Source organism: Diaporthe batatas (assembly GCF_019321695.1).
Source record: "Diaporthe batatas strain CRI 302-4 chromosome Unknown Contig00009, whole genome shotgun sequence".
In the NCBI taxonomy this organism is placed as follows: domain Eukaryota; kingdom Fungi; phylum Ascomycota; class Sordariomycetes; order Diaporthales; family Diaporthaceae; genus Diaporthe; species Diaporthe batatas.
In genome coordinates, this window is record NW_025408556.1 from 342,129 (window position 1) to 361,526 (window position 19,398).

At 56.1% G+C, this 19,398-nt stretch overlaps 8 protein-coding genes across 8 annotated transcripts; 5 read left to right on the forward strand and 3 right to left on the reverse strand.

Annotated features, from left to right (window-relative positions):
- Positions 1 to 259: 259 nt before the first annotated feature.
- On the forward strand, positions 260 to 1,327 carry KVR01_008080 (uncharacterized protein; the record flags this gene model as incomplete). The annotated part of the gene is made up of 1 exon (XM_044782489.1): positions 260 to 1,327. The coding sequence occupies one exon, from the start codon at positions 260 to 262 to the stop codon at positions 1,325 to 1,327; it is 1,068 nt and encodes a 355-aa protein (XP_044643058.1).
- A 1,149-nt stretch (positions 1,328 to 2,476) lies between these two features.
- KVR01_007999 (uncharacterized protein) lies at positions 2,477 to 4,409 on the forward strand (the record flags this gene model as incomplete). The annotated part of the gene is made up of 2 exons (XM_044793859.1): positions 2,477 to 2,754; positions 2,822 to 4,409. 2 exons carry the CDS (start codon positions 2,477 to 2,479, stop codon positions 4,407 to 4,409), a joined length of 1,866 nt encoding a protein of 621 aa, XP_044642977.1.
- A 579-nt stretch (positions 4,410 to 4,988) lies between these two features.
- Positions 4,989 to 7,041, reverse strand: KVR01_008261 (uncharacterized protein). Its single transcript, XM_044782005.1, has one exon. The coding sequence runs from the start codon at positions 6,996 to 6,998 to the stop codon at positions 5,295 to 5,297; it is 1,704 nt and encodes a 567-aa protein (XP_044643239.1). The 5' UTR covers positions 6,999 to 7,041; the 3' UTR covers positions 4,989 to 5,294.
- Positions 7,042 to 7,760: 719 nt separating this feature from the next.
- On the forward strand, positions 7,761 to 10,003 carry KVR01_007819 (proteinase A). Its single transcript, XM_044787417.1, has 4 exons — positions 7,761 to 8,287; positions 8,489 to 8,562; positions 8,622 to 8,763; positions 8,830 to 10,003. Exons 1-4 carry the CDS (start codon positions 8,260 to 8,262, stop codon positions 9,759 to 9,761), a joined length of 1,176 nt encoding a protein of 391 aa, XP_044642797.1. The 5' UTR covers positions 7,761 to 8,259; the 3' UTR covers positions 9,762 to 10,003.
- Positions 10,004 to 10,433: 430 nt separating this feature from the next.
- Positions 10,434 to 13,600, forward strand: KVR01_007810 (glycine hydroxymethyltransferase SHM2). Its single transcript, XM_044783533.1, has 3 exons — positions 10,434 to 10,670; positions 10,737 to 11,152; positions 11,211 to 13,600. Exons 1-3 carry the CDS (start codon positions 10,623 to 10,625, stop codon positions 12,199 to 12,201), a joined length of 1,455 nt encoding a protein of 484 aa, XP_044642788.1. The 5' UTR covers positions 10,434 to 10,622; the 3' UTR covers positions 12,202 to 13,600.
- Positions 12,522 to 14,255, reverse strand: KVR01_007884 (uncharacterized protein). Its single transcript, XM_044794985.1, has 3 exons — positions 13,897 to 14,255; positions 13,616 to 13,833; positions 12,522 to 13,526 (listed from the first exon to the last, which is right to left on the reverse strand). The coding sequence occupies exons 1-3, from the start codon at positions 14,250 to 14,252 to the stop codon at positions 12,817 to 12,819; spliced, it is 1,284 nt and encodes a 427-aa protein (XP_044642862.1). The 5' UTR covers positions 14,253 to 14,255; the 3' UTR covers positions 12,522 to 12,816.
- A 458-nt stretch (positions 14,256 to 14,713) lies between these two features.
- KVR01_008189 (exosome nuclease subunit RRP6) lies at positions 14,714 to 17,647 on the reverse strand. Its single transcript, XM_044785550.1, has 3 exons — positions 17,015 to 17,647; positions 16,337 to 16,861; positions 14,714 to 16,285 (listed from the first exon to the last, which is right to left on the reverse strand). Exons 1-3 carry the CDS (start codon positions 17,584 to 17,586, stop codon positions 14,950 to 14,952), a joined length of 2,433 nt encoding a protein of 810 aa, XP_044643167.1. The 5' UTR covers positions 17,587 to 17,647; the 3' UTR covers positions 14,714 to 14,949.
- Positions 17,648 to 17,822: 175 nt separating this feature from the next.
- Positions 17,823 to 19,001, forward strand: KVR01_007762 (uncharacterized protein). Its single transcript, XM_044785006.1, has 4 exons — positions 17,823 to 18,334; positions 18,388 to 18,425; positions 18,487 to 18,563; positions 18,675 to 19,001. The coding sequence occupies exons 1-4, from the start codon at positions 18,294 to 18,296 to the stop codon at positions 18,765 to 18,767; spliced, it is 249 nt and encodes an 82-aa protein (XP_044642740.1). The 5' UTR covers positions 17,823 to 18,293; the 3' UTR covers positions 18,768 to 19,001.
- The last annotated feature ends 397 nt before the right edge of the window (positions 19,002 to 19,398 follow it).

Genomic DNA, 19,398 nt, shown 5'->3' on the forward strand with positions numbered 1-19,398 from the left:
AGCCCTGCCATGTCTCGGTGGTGTTGATTGCAACAGTGCCCAGGTAGTGGAGCATCCAATGCTGCAGGCCTTACCAGGTGCCAGGTGCGCTAGCCAGAGGATCATCGGGCGCTACCCAATTGCCACCTGCATCCCGTATGCCATCCACCTCCGCCTGAGTATCAGTACCAAGCACCACTCCTCTTGCTTGCGCAAGTACTTACTCAGTCATTCCGCCTCCTACGACTGGGGTCCAAAAATCCTCATCAAGGACCTCGTGATGGCCGATGAGGGGGAGGGGCGGCAGGACTTACAGGAGACGGTCCTACAGGCAACATTGACTGGCCTGGCTTCTCAGGCAGACTCGTCCGAGGCCGCGGATGCTTCGTGTTGCTGCGTGATATGCCTGTCCGACATATCAGAGCCCTCGACAGCACGGCCCTGTGGCCACCGCAACTTTGATTTCATGTGCCTGGCCAGCTGGATGTCACTGAAGACAAGCTGTCCCCTCTGCAAATCTGAAATCACCGAGGTCCATTTCGACTTCAACGCCAACGGGACTGCCTGGAAGACATATCGCGTGCCCCATATCGGACTCGAGCGGGCGCCAGACCAGCCCGCACAGCCGTCGCCCAGCCAGAGTCATCCGCCCTTGTCAAACGTCACTTCCTTCCTGCGCCGAGCCCGGGACCGCAGACCTTTCAGGAATCCGAGGCCCTCGACACCTCAGTCGTCTTCTGTCCAGGATGCGCTTGAGCGGCGACGCAATGTCTATCGGAAAAGGCTCTACTCTCTCCACGTGGGGTCCAACCCGACTTCGGGGTACAGAGACGTCACTCCTCAGGCGTTCAGTGACCAGCTCGAGACCCAAAGCCGTGTGCGGGCCTGGATAAGGAGGGAGCTGCAGGTCTTTGAGTTTCTGAACGATGACAGCTCTTCGAGCCACACAGAGAGCACCACCGCCTCGGAGATGCCCGAGGCCACCCGGCGCCGGCGCCAGAACAATGCTGAGTTTGTGCTCGAGTATATCCTCGCCGTCCTGAAAACGGTCGACATTCAGAGCGACCACACCGAGGAGCTGCTGAAGGACTTCCTCGGGCGGGACCACACCAAGCTGTTCCTGCACGAGCTTCGCAGTTTCCTGCGCTCGCCTTACTCGGTCGAGGCCTGGGATCGGCATGTCCAATACGCCGAACCTCGCCCAGCGCCTCGCTCGCCCGAAGGAAGGAGCGCCCCTGGTCACCGCGCCGACCAGGGGCCTCACAGGCGGCTTTATGACCGGTATAGACCGCCCAGGGGCTCACGACAGGGCGGCAGGTGGTCTCCTTACCGCCAGCAGGGGAGCTGAGACCTCGTCGAACAGAGACTTGGTCCGGCTGAGATTGCCGGCAGATCAAATGGCCACCGTCTTCTGGGCCAAAAGGGCCAGGGATTTCAGACAGCAACTACGTGCCTAGGAACCTCCGTACATCCATGCGGGTAGGTACTTTTCAGGTTTGAGCAGGTAATGGACTCTGGTGCGCTCCCAGGGAAACCGTGACGATGGTCCAATGCTGGCTGGCTCCTGCGAAGCCCCTGCAGGGTTTAGGATGAGCAACGACACCCCACGACACTGGCCGCCGAGTCCCTGGCTCCTGCTCCATCCATAAACCAAAGTTGGGCTGTGGGCATACTTCGCCACCTAGGTACTTCAGCTTGGTTACTGTTGCCCCCGAGGTGTGAGAAAAGGCAGCCACGAGAGTGCATTGCTGAGGTGGTAGAAGAGCGAGAGTTTCTGTGGTGGGTCCTTCAGCTGTGAGATCCAGATTTCTCCAGTCAGAGTCCTCCTCACTTGCCCTAGCATCAGCTGTCCACTCGAAAACTACCTACTACCTACATATCAGCCTACCTAGGTACCTACCTAGGTAGGTAGGTAGGTAGGTACTGTCAAAGTGGCGCCTGGGACGGGGCTATTTGGTGGCATCCCGGCAGTAAAGGAGGTGTTCGGCAGGACGAGACATACCAATGAGTGCTTCGACACAGCAAGGCAGCTACAAGTGGACATGTCTGCTTATCGGGCAGTGAGGCCCCTATACAATGTGTCCATCAAAAGTGCGGCAAGGAGCCAGGGCACTCAGCCTCTGGTTGGCCTGCAGCCCGCGTGGTCTTTCCCAGCAGCAGAGGGTGCCTTCCACATAGGCATGTCTTGATTGCGCGATGCAGAAAGAGATAATGGTATGGAGCACAGAGAAGGCAGGCACGTAGGAGCAGAAATCAACATTGTCTTCTCCCACTCCTCGCCCCGTCAGGCCCCGTTGCTTTCCTCTCTTCCTCTCTTCTTCTTCATCCCCGATCACAACTCCGCCACTTGCTTCAGCATCTCTCATCCGGGCGGCCACAAACCGTAACATTCATTCTCTTTTGGTTGCGTCTCCGTTTCTATTTGCTTGCCGGCTTTCGCTGCTCTCAACTTCTTGGTTCGCTTCTTTCGCCTCGTCAGGAGTGCCATCCTGCCATCATGGCGCCCCTCATCAAGCAGGTCACGGTGGCCACCCTCGCCGGCATCCTCAACACCATATCCAACCTGCCAGGTGGCTTCCACGGTTCCAATGTGACCGACTTCAATGACAAGGCCATCAACATTCTCCCCGATGTGCCCGGCCCGTACAATGTCGGCGTCACTCCCGTTGTCTTCAAAGACTATGGGCATCGTCAATTCCCTCTCTGTGATGATGACAACTACGAGGATTCCAATGATGACTGCTTCCGTCCGCGTCAGATCATAACATCACTCTTGTGAGTGTCACCACTGCATTGCCTTCGTGCCTGGACCCGCGTTTGGTACTAACTCTTTTTTGAATAGCTATCCGTCTTGCCCTCCCCCAGACACTCAGAGGAGGCCGGTTGTGTTGGGCGAGGAGCACTTTGCTCCTGTCTTCACGGAAACCGTTCTGGAGGAGATTCTTCACACTGCTACCACTACTTCCCTCGGTAATATCACGGGTCTGCACAATCTCATGTCACGAGCCGTGACATCGGCCACTGCTTGCCCAGGCCAGTTCCCCTTGGTGGTCTTTGCCCCCGACGTAGGTGGTCAGCGCCAGGCCTACACCCAGGCGGCATCCGAGCTTGCTTCGATGGGTTACATTGTGCTCACCGTGGATTCTCCTTTCCTTTCCGGTGTGGTTGAGAACCCGCCCAAGACCTTCCAGCGCAGCCTGTCTGGGGGTGTCGTCAACGAACACCAAGTTTTCACGATCCAGAACAACGACCTTTGGTTTATCCACAAGCATCTCGCCACGGTAAACGAAACACTCGGCCCTCTTTCACGTTGGACCAATAACGCCTCTGTTCAGGTCGATCATTGCATCTTCGGACACGGCTCGGGCGGCTCGGTTGCTCAAGCGATGATCGACAACCATGTCGTCAGATGTGGTGGACGTCTTGAAGGAACCCTGGCTCTTCCTGCCCCCTTCAATGGACAGGTCAAGGCTGACAGCCCCCTTTCTGCCTCTCCATCACCCTTCCCTGACCGTCCGGAGACGCATCTGCCCGGTATCCCATCATTCATTCTTGAATTCCTCCAGGCCGTGAACCATCTCCGAAACTCAGGAGTCGATGTTCTGAAGGGGATCATTTGCCGTCTCGAAGGCACCTGTGGTACTCGCAGCCGCTCAGACTCACGCTCTCTCGAGAAACGCAATGTCGCCGATGACCCTTGGTACTTTCCCGAGTACCCTTACCACAAGAAGCCTTGGTATGACGACGACTGCGACTACGGATACCACAAGGGCGGATATGGATATGACTGCGACGACGACAAGTGGTGTGATGATTACGATGATCATTACTGGTACGACTACGACCCATGCGATGATTATGACCCTCCCTACTACGACCCATGCGATTACGACGATCCCTACTACCCTCCGTACGATCCTCCGTACTACCCTCCCCAGCCATATCCTTCGGATCCATACTCGCCTTACCCATACCCTTCAAGGCCGTTTCCTCCACCAGGAATCTTCCCACCCAACATGACCTGGCCCCCATATGGCGACGGCAAGCTCCCCTACGGCAACACGCCTTGGGATGACCACTGGGATGACTACCCCAACAGTGGATCTCCTTACAGACCGAGGTATGGTCACAAGTACTATGATCATTACCACGGAGGCTATCCTTATGGGTGTGACGATTATGGTGACGACCTCGACTGCAATGGCTATCCTGATCACCACCTCGTGTGGGACAGGAAGAAGTATTGCCACGGCTGGATCGAGGATTACTGCAACCACAGGCACCACTACGACCATGACGATGATGATCATGATGATTATGATGACAACAATTGCGAGGACTACGACGACGACTGTGATTCCGACTACGACTATGACAATCATGATGACCATGGCGATGTCGACGATTGGGACGAGGAGGATCACAATTGAGGACTGTGTAGTTTCTTCAATTCTTGAGCCGGTAGCTGTAACCAACACTGTGTGACAGGGTGGAGGGTGATCAGTCACCAGCATGGAGACGCAACCACGGACCTTGAAATTGTCGTGGGATTCTGTATAAGTAGAACAGCATCCCTTCCGACTCAACATTTCACCCTAATGAAACATCCATTTCACCGCTCATGATAGCCTCAAGATGTGACATGGTCAAGGTTGTCTCGTATTGGCGTGGTAAACTGTAGGGTCTCCTGCCAGCGTGTTAGAAAACGTCGCAGATCCGGCGGCGGAGAGACGAGAGGAAATGTTTGCTTCGATAGCTACCCAGGTCACTTCAGAACGCAAGAGAAGACGTAGGCTGGCGACTGACCCATATCTCGTCCAGACTGGACGTGGACAAGGTGTACTCTCCTGAGCAGATTGAAAGCCGTGCAGGTCGCAGGTCATCCAGTGACCCAAAGATGCCTTGCAAGTATGGCGCGATCCGTTGCATGAACGACTGCATGGATGCTTTGGCTGATGGAGGAAAGGGTCTGGCGAGAGAGTCTCCTGCAAAGGCTCCTGGACACTTCGTCTACCTATAGGCATATCATTCGTTTTGAGAAGGGACTACTGAGTGACACTGGAAGATATTGCGGCCAGCCTCATGACCACAGAAGCTATACTGCTTGTCTTGGGACATGCGTTGTGCAAGTAAATTGAACAGTGTCATGCCGGTTGGATCTGAAAAGTCCATCGCTGATACATGTACTACCCAACTCTTGGGGACTCCTGACGATGCCGGAAAATCAGATGCCACCCCACCACTAACCTGTATCTACTGAGCCTACGCCTGCAGGTGCCCAAGCCCCAAGGACACTCCGCCACCCGAAACTTGCTCTACCGCCGCCTCCTGAAGCGGCTGTTGAACCCCTGCCCACCCTTGGCCCCCGAGTTCCGCAGCTTGAGGCGCTTGAAGTTGGCGTGTGCGAGCTCGTTGACCTTGCGCGCGGCCTTCTTGACCCTGCCCTCTGGCTTGTCTACACCGCCGTCGCCGCCCTGCTTTTGCTTCGGGGGTAGTACTGTTTTCCTCTTGGCGCTCGCGGCGGCCTTGTTTGCCAGCCGCGGCTCGTCGAGAGCCAGCTCGTCGTCGTCGTCGTCTTCGTCATCGTCGTACTCGGAGCCGGACAGAAGGTCCAGGTCTTCGTCTATGCCTGGCCGTGCAGGCGCCGGCCTCCCGAGTTGTGTCTCTGGGATGGTTTCGTCGTCCTCTTCTTGTGTGGGCGCCTGGTTTGAGCCCGCGGCGGGTGGCCTCCGTGTCATGACCGGCTTCATGTTGGCCTTCCTGGTGGTCCTCTTCTGTCCTTTCTTCTTGAACACCCTGAGTGGCATCCCACGCTGGTCCAAGCCCTCTTGCTGGTCGTCCTCGCTGTCGTACATGCCCTCGTCGTCGAAACCACCAAGCAGCCCGAGGTTCTGCTTCTGGCTGTCCTCTGCCAAGATGGCCTCGGTCAGGTCATCCTCGCGTGCCGTGCGGCCCGGAGGCGCTGCTGCTGGCTGGGTCTCGACGGGCGGTGCCGCGCCGTGTTTCTTGGCCGGGGCGGCGGGTGCGGTGTCGTTCTCCATCTCCCGCAGCGCGTCCAGCTCGTCGTCCAGCTGCTCCTCCTGCGTCTTCCGGAGGTCGGCCACGATGCTGCTCAGGCCGCGGACGAGGGGCTTGCGCGGCAGGCGGATCGGTTCCGGCGAGGCAAACTCGTTGTCCTCGCTGATCTTGGACATCGGTATGCGCCGGAGGAAGGCCGGGGTCTGGAACTGCAGCTTGGAGACGGACCGGGAGCTGCTCGGTGTCTTGGCGACCCTGTTACTACTGTCCTTCAGCGGCGTGGAGAGGACGCTCTTCCTGGGGGTCTGTTGTGGCTGTTGCTGTGGCTGTTGGTGGCGCGTGCTTCTTGAAGAGGGCGTCCGGTCCAGCTCAATCGGTATTCCAACGCCCGTGTCGATCGTCCTGCCCCTGCGCGGTGTCTCTTGGACGGCGTCGGCGGCATGAGGGGCCTTTGTGGTGCGTTTCGGCCTGGAGGGCGAGTCAATCTCGGCATCCTTAAACGGCAGCAAGTCAAACAGGCCCAGAACACGGCCATCACGCTGTGGTGTTGGCCCAATCGAGGTAGGCACGGTGGGACTGAACAGCTTGCGGCTCAGGGACGGGGTGACTGCTGCTGCTGCTGCTGCTGCTGCTGCCGAGGCGGCGGCGGGGCCGTGAGGGGTGGCCAGGGTGGTTTGCGCCTGTGTCTGCTGTCTCGAGGAGGGTGTTTCTGCGGGCCTGAAGCGTTTAGACGAGGGAGTGCTTTCTGGTACGGCGAGTGGTTTCCGCTTCTTGTCCTGCTTGTCGGCGTCCAATTGCGTGTGGGGGATCTTGCCGGAGAGGACGTCACGGAGCCGGTGATATCTCTTGCTGTACGAGGCGATCTTGGGGTTGGCCTTGATGTCGTCGCGGGCAGGCTTTGCGCCGCCGTGAGATTTTGCAAACTCCAGCTCCCATTCTTTCAATTTCACGCGCAGCTCCTTAGACTGCGTCTCGTAACGCTGGCGGTCTGCCTCGTCCATGACATTTGGTGGCTGTTGATACTTGACTTGAAGAGCGGGCTTGTGTGTGTGTGTTCGCCGCGTGTAAAGTGCTTCCAGGCGCAGACGCGGTTTGGGAGACGCGACGCTGAGCGGGCCGCTTACTGCAGGGACAGGGGTGTGGGTACCACAAGGTAGCTAACAGTACGTGGTGACCGTAATGCGTGCATGAACGTCAACAACATGTTTTCAATAACAGTATGTACATAGTGGCAATAAGATGGCCAATAGGCAATCTCGCCAGCTGGTTTTAAAATGCCTCCATCCCGATGAAATTGGGGAAGAGGAAAGCTCTGCTGTGAATGGAGTCATTGTTTGTGCACAGCAGGGGTACTGAGTAGTCTGTGCATCATCAGATAAACAAGCAGCCACGAAATACTGTGGTGTACTGTGGTACCAACGCCTCGCAGGAACCCGAGTGGAGCAGGAGTGCTGGCTGCGTTGCCTGCCCTGAACGTTGTCCATCTACACAGCACAGTACTCCGTAGTCTGAGTGCGAGTGGGACTCGCTCTCAGCATCATCTCGGTCGAGGTCTACTCTACAGGGAAGCTCGAAACGGACGGCCTGCTCTAAAACGGGCACATCTGGTTGTTGTGCCAGCCTGCCTGAAGCTCCGATTGTGTCAGAAGGAGGACTTAGATAATCGGCGCTACCGTCCAGCCGGCCACTCACAGGTCGGCGGACCGCGGCGCAAAGCTCCCATCCCGTCTGACACCGTTCAGCACCCCATCTTGCCCATCCATGCCCAAAGAGCCCGTGCCCGTGCCTGTGCCTGCCACTCACCCACCCACTACCAGGCCTGGTTGCGGTTGCCTCGTCATCCGGGTCCTGCCTTGGCTTATTATTATCAGCTAGCTAGGTTTATCGGTGGCAGCTGTGTCACAAGACGCTGCCAATCCCCCCCGGAGCTCCAGGGTCACTGGCTGGGGGACTGACGTAGGCTCAGGACGGCTGTCGCACTGGTCCAGTAGTGTAGACCCGCCCACCCCATTTGCCCATCCATCATCCATCCCTCCATCTGCCAGTCTGCTTCCGCATCCACACCACACCTCATAGCTTCCCCAGTTTCCTTACCTCACCAACCGTCCTTGGGGCCTCCGTCACTCCTGACCCCTACACTTCTCCGGATCATCAACCACATTCTCTGTCTCGTTTTCCTTTCATCACCAACCACATCTATTTTTGCCATTTTCAACCATCCTCCATCAGTCTCTCCAGTAATCGATATCACAGCTGCCCATCATGAAGGGAGCTATGCTGAGCGCCATGCGTAAGTCCACCACTCCTGCTTCACTTGTCGCGCGACCTCAGTTTGCCCTGCCTGCCACACGCCATGCGCTCCTTGCCCCTACATTCCCACCTGCTTGGGTTTTCGCAGTCTCGCAGTCTGGCTGTCGATATCGCGCTATCCATCCGACCTCCTGCATGTCCCCGATTCTTGTGTGGCGATGACTGACGACGCCTCATGTAGTCTTTGGCGCCTCCGCCCAGGCGGCCGGAGTCCACAAGATGAAGATCCAGAAGATCCCCTTCGAGGACCAGATGGTTAGTGGAGCTTTCCTATCCCGCTGTGCACCTTGTATTGATGCTGAACAACCCCACAGAAGGCGTTCCCCATGCAGGACCAGGTCAAGTACCTCGAGCAGAAGTACTCTGGAGCCCAGCACCCCTTCGGCTACAACGAGCCCAACATCGAGCCCAACAAGGACCACACCGTTCCCATCACCAACTACCTGAATGCCCAGTGTATGTTCTCCCCCCCCCCCCCCAATGTCGCCCTCTGCCTGCCTCGCCCTTCTGACATGGTCTTAGACTTCTCCGACATCAAGGTCGGAACTCCTCCCCAGGAGTTCAAGGTCATCCTTGACACTGGCAGCTCCAACCTCTGGGTTCCTTCTTCCAAGTGCACTTCCATCGCTTGCTACCTGCACACCAAATACGAGTCTTCGTCGTCGTCGACTTACAAGAAGAACGGCTCATCCTTTGAGATTCAATACGGCTCTGGCTCCATGAAGGGATTCGTCTCCCAGGACACCCTGCAGATTGGCGATCTCACAATCAAGAATCAAGACTTTGCTGAGGCGACCGAGGAGCCTGGTCTGGCCTTCGCTTTTGGCAAGTTCGACGGTATCCTCGGCATGGGATATGACACCATCTCTGTCAACAAGATCGTGCCTCCTTTCTACCAGATGATCGACCAGAAGCTTATTGATGATGCCGTCTTCGCCTTCTACCTCAGCAAGGACGGAGAGGGCTCCGAGGTCGTCTTTGGCGGCTCGGACAAGGACCACTACACCGGCAAGATCACCAACATCCCCATTCGTAGGAAGGCGTACTGGGAGGTCGATCTTGACGCTATCACTGTTGACGGCGAGTCCGCCCAGTACGACGACGCCGGCATTATCCTGGACACCGGCACGTCCCTGATCGCCCTGGAGACCGACCTGGCGGAGATGCTCAACAAGCAGATTGGTGGCAAGAAGGGTTATAGCGGAACCTACACCATAGAGTGCAACACGCGGGACAGCCTGCCAGACATCACCTTCACCCTGGCCGGCCACAACTTCACCATCGATGCCTATGACTACACCATCGAGTCTGGCGGCTCCTGTATCTCCGCCTTCATGGGCATGAACCTCCCTGCCAACCTTGCTGGTATCCTGGGAGACGCGTTCCTTCGTCCTTGGTACTCCATCTACGACCTGGGCAAGAACCAGGTCGGCATCGCCAAGGCGAAGCCCTAAATACCGCAATCAGCAGTCACCGGGTGGGATCTATTAACTCTTGTATCAACAGGCGAGACCTAGTAACATCATGGCCTGGCATGGAGGATTGGGCCGGTTTGGGTTGCGCATTGTGCCTTGCGTTGAGGTGCATCACTATTCCCCACGTCATGGGATTTTCCTTGGACCGTCTCGAGTTTTGCCACAGATTGTAAGGTAGTTGGAACTAGCATTAGTGGAATAGGACACGGTGATTTTACAGTATGTCTACCTGATGTGCCAAGGGGCGCGGTGGCCCGGTGGTGATTAATGACTTTGCTCCTTGCGGGTTGGTCTGTTTATTATCAGACGGGTGTCCCAACTTGTCGGAGTGGCGCCCTCTTATGCGAGAGAATGGAGAATGATGGGAGACTAATGCGACACGACATCTAGAATGCTTTGTTGTCTCTGATCCTCTATCTATACGCCTCCAGAGCTCCGAGAGCTCAGGTCTCCGAACGCTGCCGACTCGGGTTGCCAAGCCTCGACTGGTCATCAGAGTCAGTCATCCCGCAGCTGGTGGGAGCGATATCGCACAGGTCGGCCGTCATGCCCGCCATAACCCTCCCCTGGGTCAGCCGGGGGTTCGGGGGTTGTAGGCACCATCCCTGCCCCGAACCCCGGGGCCCGAGTCCCAGCTCCAGCTCTGGAACCCCGCCATGTCCCTTGCTGGCCCCCCACTGGATTTTTTTCTCGCGCCGCCATATCTGCTCTGACTCCTCCCTTTCCCCTGGCCTTCTTTCGTCCTTCCTAGTCTTCTCCAAACCTCCTCTCCCCTTCACTCATTCTTTACTGATCTAGTAAAACACCTTCCTACCGCAAGGACAGAAGACTCAATCCACAATGGCTGCCAACGGCTCGACATATGCCCTCTCCCAGGGCCACAAGGACGCAAGTTTACCCCACCACCACGCCGTTTGGCGCTCTTGGGCCGTGGCTTTGCTAACACACCTGTAGTTGCTCGAGAAGTCCTTGATCGACTCTGACCCTGAGGTCGCCCAGATCATGACCTCGGAGATCCAGAGGCAGAGGGAGTCCATCATCCTGATCGCCTCCGAGAACGTCACCTCCCGCGCCGTCTTCGATGCCCTCGGATCGCCCATGTCCAACAAGTACTCCGAGGGTCTCCCCGGCGCACGGTACTATGGTGGCAACCAGCACATTGACGAGATTGAGCTCCTCTGCCAGAAGCGTGCTCTCGAGGCCTTCAACCTCGACTCTTCCAAGTGGGGCGTCAACGTGCAGTGCCTCAGCGGAAGCCCTGCCAACCTGCAGGTCTACCAGGCTCTCATGCCTCCCCACGGTCGTCTGATGGGTCTGGACCTTCCCCACGGTGGCCACTTGAGCCACGGCTACCAGACCCCTGCCAAGAAGTAAGTCTATCAAGCACGGACATGTGCGTTGAGTGGTCCGACTAACAACTGGGGTTAGGATCTCTGCCGTGTCTACTTACTTCGAGACCATGCCCTACCGTGTCGACATTGAGACTGGCATCATCGACTACGACACTCTCGAGAAGAACGCCCAGCTGTACCGCCCCAAGATCCTTGTCGCCGGTACCTCTGCCTACTGCCGTCTGATCGACTACGCCCGCATGCGCAAGATTGCCGACTCTGTTGGCGCCTACCTCGTCGTCGACATTGCCCACATTTCTGGACTGGTCTCGTCTGGTGTCATCCCCACTCCTTTCGACCACGCCGATGTCGTCACAACCACCACCCACAAGTCTCTCCGTGGCCCCCGTGGCGCCATGATCTTCTTCCGCAAGGGTGTGCGATCCGTCAATGCCAAGACCGGCAAGGAGGAGCTGTACAACCTGGAGGACCCCATCAACTTCTCTGTCTTCCCTGGCCACCAGGGTGGTCCCCACAACCACACCATCACCGCCCTGGCCGTCGCCCTGAAGCAGGCCAACACCCCTGAGTTCAAGGCCTACCAGAAGCAGGTCGTCGACAACGCCAAGGCCCTGGAGAACAAGTTCAAGTCCCTCGGCCACAAGCTTGTCTCTGACGGAACCGACTCGCACATGGTCCTCGTTGACCTGAGGCCCGTCAGCCTCGACGGTGCCCGTGTCGAGGCCGTCCTGGAGCAGATCAACATTGCCTGCAACAAGAACTCTATCCCCGGCGACAAGTCTGCCCTGACCCCTTGCGGCATCCGTATCGGCACCCCTGCCATGACCTCCCGTGGCTTTGGTGTTGCTGACTTCGAGCGCGTGGCTGCCTACATCGACGAGGCCATCAAGATCTGCAAGGAGGTCCAGGCCGAGCTGCCCAAGGAGGCCAACAAGCTCAAGGACTTCAGGGCCAAGGTCGCCGGTGGCGAGATTGAGAAGATCAACAGCCTGAAGAAGGAGATCGCCGCCTGGTCTCAGAGCTTCCCCCTGCCCGTCGAGGGCTGGCGTGTGGACGCTGGTATCTAAACCAGCGAGTGAGTTGAGGCCAAAGTCAGTAATGATTCATGCGGCCACTAAGGGTATGGGATCCGGCGTTATTCAACAAAAGTCATTGGACGGTGATTATATCCCAGGCTTCCACAGCCTGTATTCTTCTTTCTTCTTTGGGTGGGTGTTCGGGGAACAATGTAGCAAACGAAAATGGAAATCAGGAATAAGGGAAGGCCATCATTGCATAAGCATTCATCAGGCGTCGCAAACAAATCTGGGATCCTCTAGGTGTGGCTTTCTCGAATACCTGCTGCTTCAACGCGGCACAGAAACCAATATTATTACACATGCAATAAATCTTGGACGCAAATTCTGCATAACGGGTTGAGAGAGTAGAACGCTTGTCTCAGCTGAATGTATCATTTTGCGTTGCCGCCTCGATCGATCTGTCTCCTCGCGCCGACAGCTCACATGCAACTAACTGGTTCCGTCGAAGACAGTCATAGATAGAAACGTGTCCGCCGAACCTCACTTACAGACGCTCCATCTGGAAAGGGGCCATCGTCGCCCACTTTGCGACGTACTTCTGCAGCGCCGTGACTGAATAATGAATGCATATCTGACTCAGGAGGCAGACCAACACCTCCAGTCTCAAGGAGCCGTGACACCAGGTCTGACGTCTGATGCAAAGTCGCGCTGCACAACAATACCATCCAACGGCCCTACAACACCATCCAGGAACGCCCTGAGGTTCTCCTTGACCCTGCGCACCTGGTTCAGCACGGTCGTGCCAGAGAACCAGGCCAGGTGGCTCGTCAGCGCGAGGTTCAGGCCCCTGGCCGCCTCGCCGAGCAGCGGGCTGTCGCCGCCGTCCCCCGCGGGCTCGCGCGCGAACACGTCGGTGCCGTACCCGAACAGCGCCCGGGACCGCAGCGCGTCCACCGCGGCCGCCTCGTCGACGATCCCGCCGCGCGACACGTTGACCACCACCGCGTCGGGCCGCATGCGTGCCAGCTCGGCCGCGGAGATGAGCCCTGCGCTCTCCGGGGTCAGGGGCAGCGCTAGGAAGAGCACCGTCGCCTGCGAGAGGACGTCTGGGAGTGGGACACGAGGCGGTGGCGGCTGCTGTTGCTGCTGCTGCTGCTGCTGCTGCTGTCCCGTCGTGGCGAGCGTGGTGTCGTCGCTGGTGGCGGTGGTGGTGGTGCCTTTGCGCTGAGATATCACGACCTTCATCCCTAGGGCCCGGCATAGCTTTGCGATTTGCTTCCCCACGGCGCCGTAGCCGATAATACCCGCTGTCTCCTGAGAGCATGTCCGCGGTAGCGCCCCTGTGCCGTTTCGCATGATGGCGTTCAGGCTGCCTGTGGGCATTATTAGCAAAGAATGTGCTGTTTCTTACCACCGCCCCCCCCCCACCTTGCTTCCTATTTCTGCTGTATTTGTTACTCACCCTTGGACTTCCAGTCGTTAGGACGGTCTGGCCCGAAATCGGCCAGCGCAGTGTAGAGTGGGACGAGACTCCTCCTCGTCGCAAAATACAACGAGAGGGCGTGCTCGGCGACGGACTCGGTGTTGCAGCCCGTGCAGGTCATGACCTGGATGTTGGCCTGCCTGCAGTAGGCCAGGTCGATATGGTCTGTCCCGACTGCGTGGCTGATGATACATTTTCTTTGCACCTCGACGAGTTGCCGTCAGCTGCACAGCTCCCTGTCTTTTTTGAGTGTAGCTCACAAGTGCGGTGCCTGTCTCAGCGTCTCAGCCGTGAGCCGGCAAATCGAAAGGATGACGATGCTGGCGTCCCTGACCCGCGCGGCAACGTCGTCGTCGTCGGGGTCGGTGTATTTGTACAGGAGCACCTCGTGGCTACTGGGCGTGCTGTCGAACTCCTCCCATGGCACGTGTATGGACTCTAGCACGGCTATGACCTCGTGCCCGGCGGACGGGAGCTGCTTCGGGGCGAGCGTGGGTTCCGACGGCATCTTTTGGGGGCTTGTGGGCTTGAGATGTGAAGGAAACGCCGTTGTTCGATCAACGTATTCGGAGACTTGGGCCTTGAAAAGAAATGGTTGATGGGAAAACGGATTCATAGCGATCTCGATCTAGTAAAATACACCAACAAAACATACATTGCATTTCTCCGTCTGTAGACAGACATCCCCCTGGCTAGGCCCAGGCCGCTTCGCCGCACGCAAATGCGCGCAACGCCAATGCGAAAGATAAGTAATCACATCTCAGAGATCATGTTGAACCAACTTGTTATGCACGACTGAGGTCTTCGACATAGTTCTCCTTATTCGCATGCAAGTATGCATCAACTAGCGATTCGAGCGGTTTGCAGAGCATGCACGAACGTGAGCTTCCGGCAGTGAGAACAATCTCTCTTGTACAAATGTTCTTTTAGATGTTCGTCCCTGCTCCCAGACAACACACATTCTCTGGCTAAAGCTCGAAAAAGAATATGCGAAATTGATGAACGACTTCTTTAAATGTCTTCACATTTGCAACTACGAGTCGTGCATCTTGCGTTCGGTTCTCGAGGTCTGACGGGTTAGCCAGCAAGTGCATTGTGTAGGTTTTGATTTCATTGCTGTCTGTTTGCCTCTCGTGGGCAGTGGTATCTAGTAAAGCCCTTCCGCCACCGAGACCAGGACCCTCATCCACCAGACACCGGCCCCTGGGAATTACCTAGGTCCGATGCGGTATCTCTTTCAACATGGTCATAACAAGACACACCTCCCCGTAGCGCCGTCAGCATCGAGATGATAGCAGTGTGCCGAAGCCACCTCATTTCTTGAATGTACCTGCCTTGCCAGTACGTTCATGGTGCATTTTCCGGGCGGCTTTGGGGCCCTCGGCATTCATCCTCGCCGCGTAAGGATCAAATGCCTTCTTCTTGCCCGATGCGTCCCCGTTGCCGTTGGACGCGGCAGCTGACCTCTTCGCATTCAGGACTGACTGCGCCTGGCTGTAGTCGAAAGGAGCATCTTCATCCTCTGAAGTATCCGCCTGCTTAGTCCCTTCCCGGCCTGATGAGCCGGCCTCTGCTTGTTTTCTGGCGTTTCTGGCCTCTTTGGCGGCCCTCTTTCTCGCCTTCTTTTCACGCCGGCCGCCGCCGCCGCCTTCTTCTTCATCTACGTCAAGGGATATCATTTCTTCCGTGTCCAATGGTACTCCTCCGTCGCCCGAGTCTTCGTCTTGTACTTCGTCCATTTTGCGCTTCCGGCCCTGTCGCAATGTGAATTCGGTGTTTTCCACATCCAGGTCCTTCTGTGCTGCAGAAGCCGCCTTCTCAGGCACTTCTAATGGTATCATGTCCACCTCTCCATTTTGAGGTTTAGACTGGCTTCCCTTCTGGGACGCAGCGGCCACGGCTTCTTGCACAAATTGTGTCCAAGGCAGTGCGATCTGCTCGCTCATGGCGCCGCTCAGAGGCTGCGAGGAGCCGTCCCATAAGCTGCTCAGGGGGATAGGGCCAAAGAGCTGAGACTTCTCGCTCCGAAGCTCCTCCACTGGAGGTAGATCCAACTCTGGCTTATCTTCTTTGCCAAGCTCCCTCTTTGCCACAGCAGCGATCGAGCGATTATCAAGATACATACTCCTGAAATAATCAGTCGTGCTCGGTCCCTCAGCCCCGGCTTTCCTCGCTTCAGTGACCAGGGAGAAGAGCTCCTCAACCGACTGCTTCGCCTTTTGAGATGACGAGTTTCCCAGTAGACTCCACAGCGCTTTGGGATCACTTGGAAGGAGCTTGGCTATCTCCATGATGACTTGTGGTGGAATGATGAATGTTGGGTTTTCATCTTGCTGCCGCGCCACATCGTCGCGCCACTTGTGCAAGGCTTTGTAGACTGCAAATTGCTCGCCACTGAGTCTGAGATGACTCTTGTAAAGGAAGTTGGACCAGCCTCGAGCTCCCTCGCCGGTTTCTGGGTCCGCGGCAAAAGGCGTGTACCTGTCTAGTGATGTCTCCTTCGACTTCTGGAGCGTGTATCCAATCAAGTCCTTCTCGGGATCACTGCGGTCAGACCGCTCGACAAGCTCGTTTCGTACTCGGTCATAGATGTAAAGTAGGAAGTGGGTGTCTGATCGGGCATAGTAGAACATCTCTTCCGGTAGAGGTCTAAGCACGTTAGCACTGCGTCGGTGATATTTCGCGGAATCTTAAGTTTACCGTATTCTCCAATCCGCCATTTGGTACTTCTTGTCGGCGTCAAAGTCGACAAAACTCTTCAGAAGGTACGCCAAGCTCCTCTGCGGGTACCCAAGGGCTGAGCTGGCGTGGAAGGTGTCGAAGAGCCCGACAATATACAGTCCCAGGTCTCTCTGCAGCCAGATGATGTCCATGAAAGCGCCGTGGAACACCTTGAGGATCTTAGGGTCAGCAAAAACCTCGTTCAGAACCTCAAGCTTATGCCGCCATGGTCTCAGTGTGTCCACAATCCAGTCCTTGTCTCGAGTGCTGATTTGCATTAGAGAGAGCAGTCCATGGTAAGAACGATAGTCATGGTGCTCCAGATCGATGGCGATTTCTGTTGCTCCCTTCAGCTCTTCCAGCATCTCCAGAACACCTTCGTATGTGTCGATCCAAGTGGCAGAGGTGGTGTCCATGGGCTGGTATGATATGGGGTCCCGTATCTCGTAGGTGGCATCCGGGTACTTCAGAGCCAATATTTCGGTCTCGTAGGGATGCTTAAATCTGAATAGACCGTCAGTATCTTTTGTTGCTCCTGTATTGACCACATTGCGGCTTCCCCCTCGAAGCTTCCCCTTCGCCTTCCTGCTCCGTTCGACGAGCGGTTGGTCTGCCGACTGGAAAATAACAGAGGGTAAGAAAGGTGCGTTGCCATACTGTTGCTGGTTGTTTTCGTCAACTGCCACACCAAGACTGTCCTCCAGCGGCACTGCAGCATGCGGCTTCCGTGTCAACAACGGCTTCCATGGACCAGCAGCAAAATTGTCGACTTGTTTCTCAAAGGCAGTCTGTGGCTTGATGATGTTGGCGCGTCGGAAATTGAAATCTAGCCGGTCGTTCGTCTTCGTCTTCTTCTGTTGGGGACCATTCTCGGGGAAATCCGATTTCCTCTTGACCAAACCAGTGTACTCGTCCAAGCAAATGTCGGCTTTCTCAAGGAGTCCGTCGATCACGTCCACGATACCACGCCATTGTATGTCGACGTCCTCAACATCCTCCAGTTCGCCGGCGCTCTTCTGGCCGGTGCCAACGGCGGCTGACTTGAGGAGGTCGCTGGAGAGGCTCAGCAGGCGCGTTGACTGCTCCTCGAGACGGTCGCCAGTGTTGGGGTTGACGGTCCGCTGGAATGTGAGATCCTCGCTCGCGATGCGCTGGACAGCCTTGGTAGTCGAGACAAGAGAAGCCTGAATCTTCTCCTGCAACGACTTGAAGTCCTGCGAGGGGTCCATGGTGTTGAGTGATTCGAGGTAAAGCTCGCCAGTGTTGGCGTCCCGAGTGGAGGAAACAAACCCAAGAAATTATTGGGGAGTCTGCCGCATTCATTACAAGCTGGGCTCGAAAATTTACGGCGGTAGCGGCAGGCAGTCAGCGGGCCCGCAGGCTGCAAGGCCTGTAACTTTACCCCCCAGTGGGGATGATCGAGGATCCAAGCAGGGTCCTCACTGTAACCAGATGGCTGATAAGATAAGCTTACCGTGACGAAGGTGTAAATCAGTGGGCAAGCTTCATCATCACTACATGCAAGTTAGCACTGCTCGTTAACTGCCTTCATTTCTCCCATCTCATTTTCTAAACTACCAAGTTTATTCACTACCGGGCTGACCACACTTCGCCTATCTGTACCTGCCACCAGATCCTTGGATCCCAGTCTTCTTGATCCATCCAGTCTTGTTCCCCTCAGCCGACGCCAACTTCATTTCTCTGGCATTCCAGAACTCGGCTATTCCTGTGAAGCCAGCCTAGGAAACCGATTCGCACTTCCGGCCGACAAAGCTTAGCCTCCACAGCTGGGTAAACCACACTCACTCAATAGCGTGACGGCAAGCGCAGAGGCGTATTTCAAAAGCATTCACAAGCTTGTCTGCGGAGCCCCGGAACTTGGGGGCTGCTCCATCTCACTCTGGTTCTAGGATTCTGGCGACATCTTACAACAAACATGTCTGCTTCGCTGGCCCCAGAGTGTAATGAGCTTAAGGAGTAGGTTTCAAAGATTGTTGATCTGTGTGGCTCTTCGCTGACTGGAGGTATAGAAAGTACGATACTTGCTTCTTGAGATGGTACAGCGAAAGCAAGTAGAAAAAGGCTTCCTCTCATCATAAATGGAGCAATAGCTAACTCAACTGTTGCAGAGTACCTCAGAGGAATAGGAAAGTCCGATGACAACGAGTGCTCAGACCTGTTCAAGGACTACCAGAAATGTCTAAATGTGCGACGCCCTAGAAGACGGTGTTGTGTGATGGTCCACAACACAGCTCACTGTTCTCGTCACTATCCCGTCTACGAGAGAAACTTTGTGTACGTGACTAACAAGCAGTAGGTTGCTCTGAAGCAAAGAGGAATAGACAAGCTCCTTGAAGAAGCCAGGGAGGACAACAAGGAGAATGATGCCATACACCTGGGCAGGAAATGAGGCTTCCGTTGAGAGCAAGGAGGGTTTGGCGAAGGGGTGTTCATGATGGTTTCGTCCCAGTGCGACTGCCATCATCACATGTGTGGCCTCAGACGTGTGCATGATTTTATTCCGCTGGTTTGGCGTTTTGTATTGGACGGGCTTGTAGGACCACGATCATCCACCACTCGAAATTAATTCCACTCTGGATCACTTCTGCATTCACACCACAAAATAGATGACATGTTCTTTACATATAAATGATCAACTGAGGCCGCCACAGGAAGTCTGGTGCGACTATTGGCGTGGTGAGTTTTCCGTATCAATGAAGTCAGGCCAACCACGGGCATACATGAGCGGGTGCCAGTCACGGGTAATCCAGCTGGGATGACGCAGGCATCCCATGAAGTTCGGGCACCGTTTGAATATTATCCCAGTCAACTATGCCGTTGATATTGCCTTGCTCGTCCGCCATGATATTTTGAGTATCAAAGTCAGGAAGGGCCAGAGCATAACTGCGATTATGAAAAGGTATGAGCAGCAATATTTCCTTTAGAATCTTGGCTGCTCCGACGCCGAATGAGGAGTCCTCGCTGGGTAGGACCCAGTAGTGCTCGAGGAAGAATGTGGTTCCGTCGTCCGCCTCCTCGGA

What these genes read in the sequence shown, in the direction of transcription:
- KVR01_007810 (XM_044783533.1), top strand. Translation starts at nt 10,623, where the DNA reads ATGGCTGCCAACGGCTCGACATATGCCCTCTCCCAGGGCCACAAGGAC. An exon ending in TCTCCCAGGGCCACAAGGAC is followed by an intron (nt 10,671 to 10,736) that starts GCAAGTTTACCC and finishes ACACACCTGTAG; the next exon opens with TTGCTCGAGAAGTCCTTGAT. An exon ending in TACCAGACCCCTGCCAAGAA is followed by an intron (nt 11,153 to 11,210) that starts GTAAGTCTATCA and finishes AACTGGGGTTAG; the next exon opens with GATCTCTGCCGTGTCTACTT.
- KVR01_007884 (XM_044794985.1), bottom strand. Translation starts at nt 14,252, where the DNA reads ATGAATCCGTTTTCCCATCAACCATTTCTTTTCAAGGCCCAAGTCTCC. An exon ending in CTGAGACAGGCACCGCACTT is followed by an intron (nt 13,834 to 13,896) that starts GTGAGCTACACT and finishes CGAGGTGCAAAG; the next exon opens with AAAATGTATCATCAGCCACG. An exon ending in TAACGACTGGAAGTCCAAGG is followed by an intron (nt 13,527 to 13,615) that starts GTGAGTAACAAA and finishes TAATGCCCACAG; the next exon opens with GCAGCCTGAACGCCATCATG.
- KVR01_008261 (XM_044782005.1), bottom strand. Translation starts at nt 6,998, where the DNA reads ATGGACGAGGCAGACCGCCAGCGTTACGAGACGCAGTCTAAGGAGCTG.
- KVR01_008189 (XM_044785550.1), bottom strand. Translation starts at nt 17,586, where the DNA reads ATGGACCCCTCGCAGGACTTCAAGTCGTTGCAGGAGAAGATTCAGGCT. An exon ending in GACGAAAACAACCAGCAACA is followed by an intron (nt 16,862 to 17,014) that starts GTATGGCAACGC and finishes CGGTCTATTCAG; the next exon opens with ATTTAAGCATCCCTACGAGA. An exon ending in ATGGCGGATTGGAGAATACG is followed by an intron (nt 16,286 to 16,336) that starts GTAAACTTAAGA and finishes TAACGTGCTTAG; the next exon opens with ACCTCTACCGGAAGAGATGT.
- KVR01_007762 (XM_044785006.1), top strand. Translation starts at nt 18,294, where the DNA reads ATGTCTGCTTCGCTGGCCCCAGAGTGTAATGAGCTTAAGGA. An exon ending in CTTGAGATGGTACAGCGAAA is followed by an intron (nt 18,426 to 18,486) that starts GCAAGTAGAAAA and finishes CAACTGTTGCAG; the next exon opens with AGTACCTCAGAGGAATAGGA. An exon ending in ACTACCAGAAATGTCTAAAT is followed by an intron (nt 18,564 to 18,674) that starts GTGCGACGCCCT and finishes AACAAGCAGTAG; the next exon opens with GTTGCTCTGAAGCAAAGAGG.
- KVR01_007819 (XM_044787417.1), top strand. Translation starts at nt 8,260, where the DNA reads ATGAAGGGAGCTATGCTGAGCGCCATGC. An exon ending in AGCTATGCTGAGCGCCATGC is followed by an intron (nt 8,288 to 8,488) that starts GTAAGTCCACCA and finishes CGCCTCATGTAG; the next exon opens with TCTTTGGCGCCTCCGCCCAG. An exon ending in CAACTACCTGAATGCCCAGT is followed by an intron (nt 8,764 to 8,829) that starts GTATGTTCTCCC and finishes ACATGGTCTTAG; the next exon opens with ACTTCTCCGACATCAAGGTC.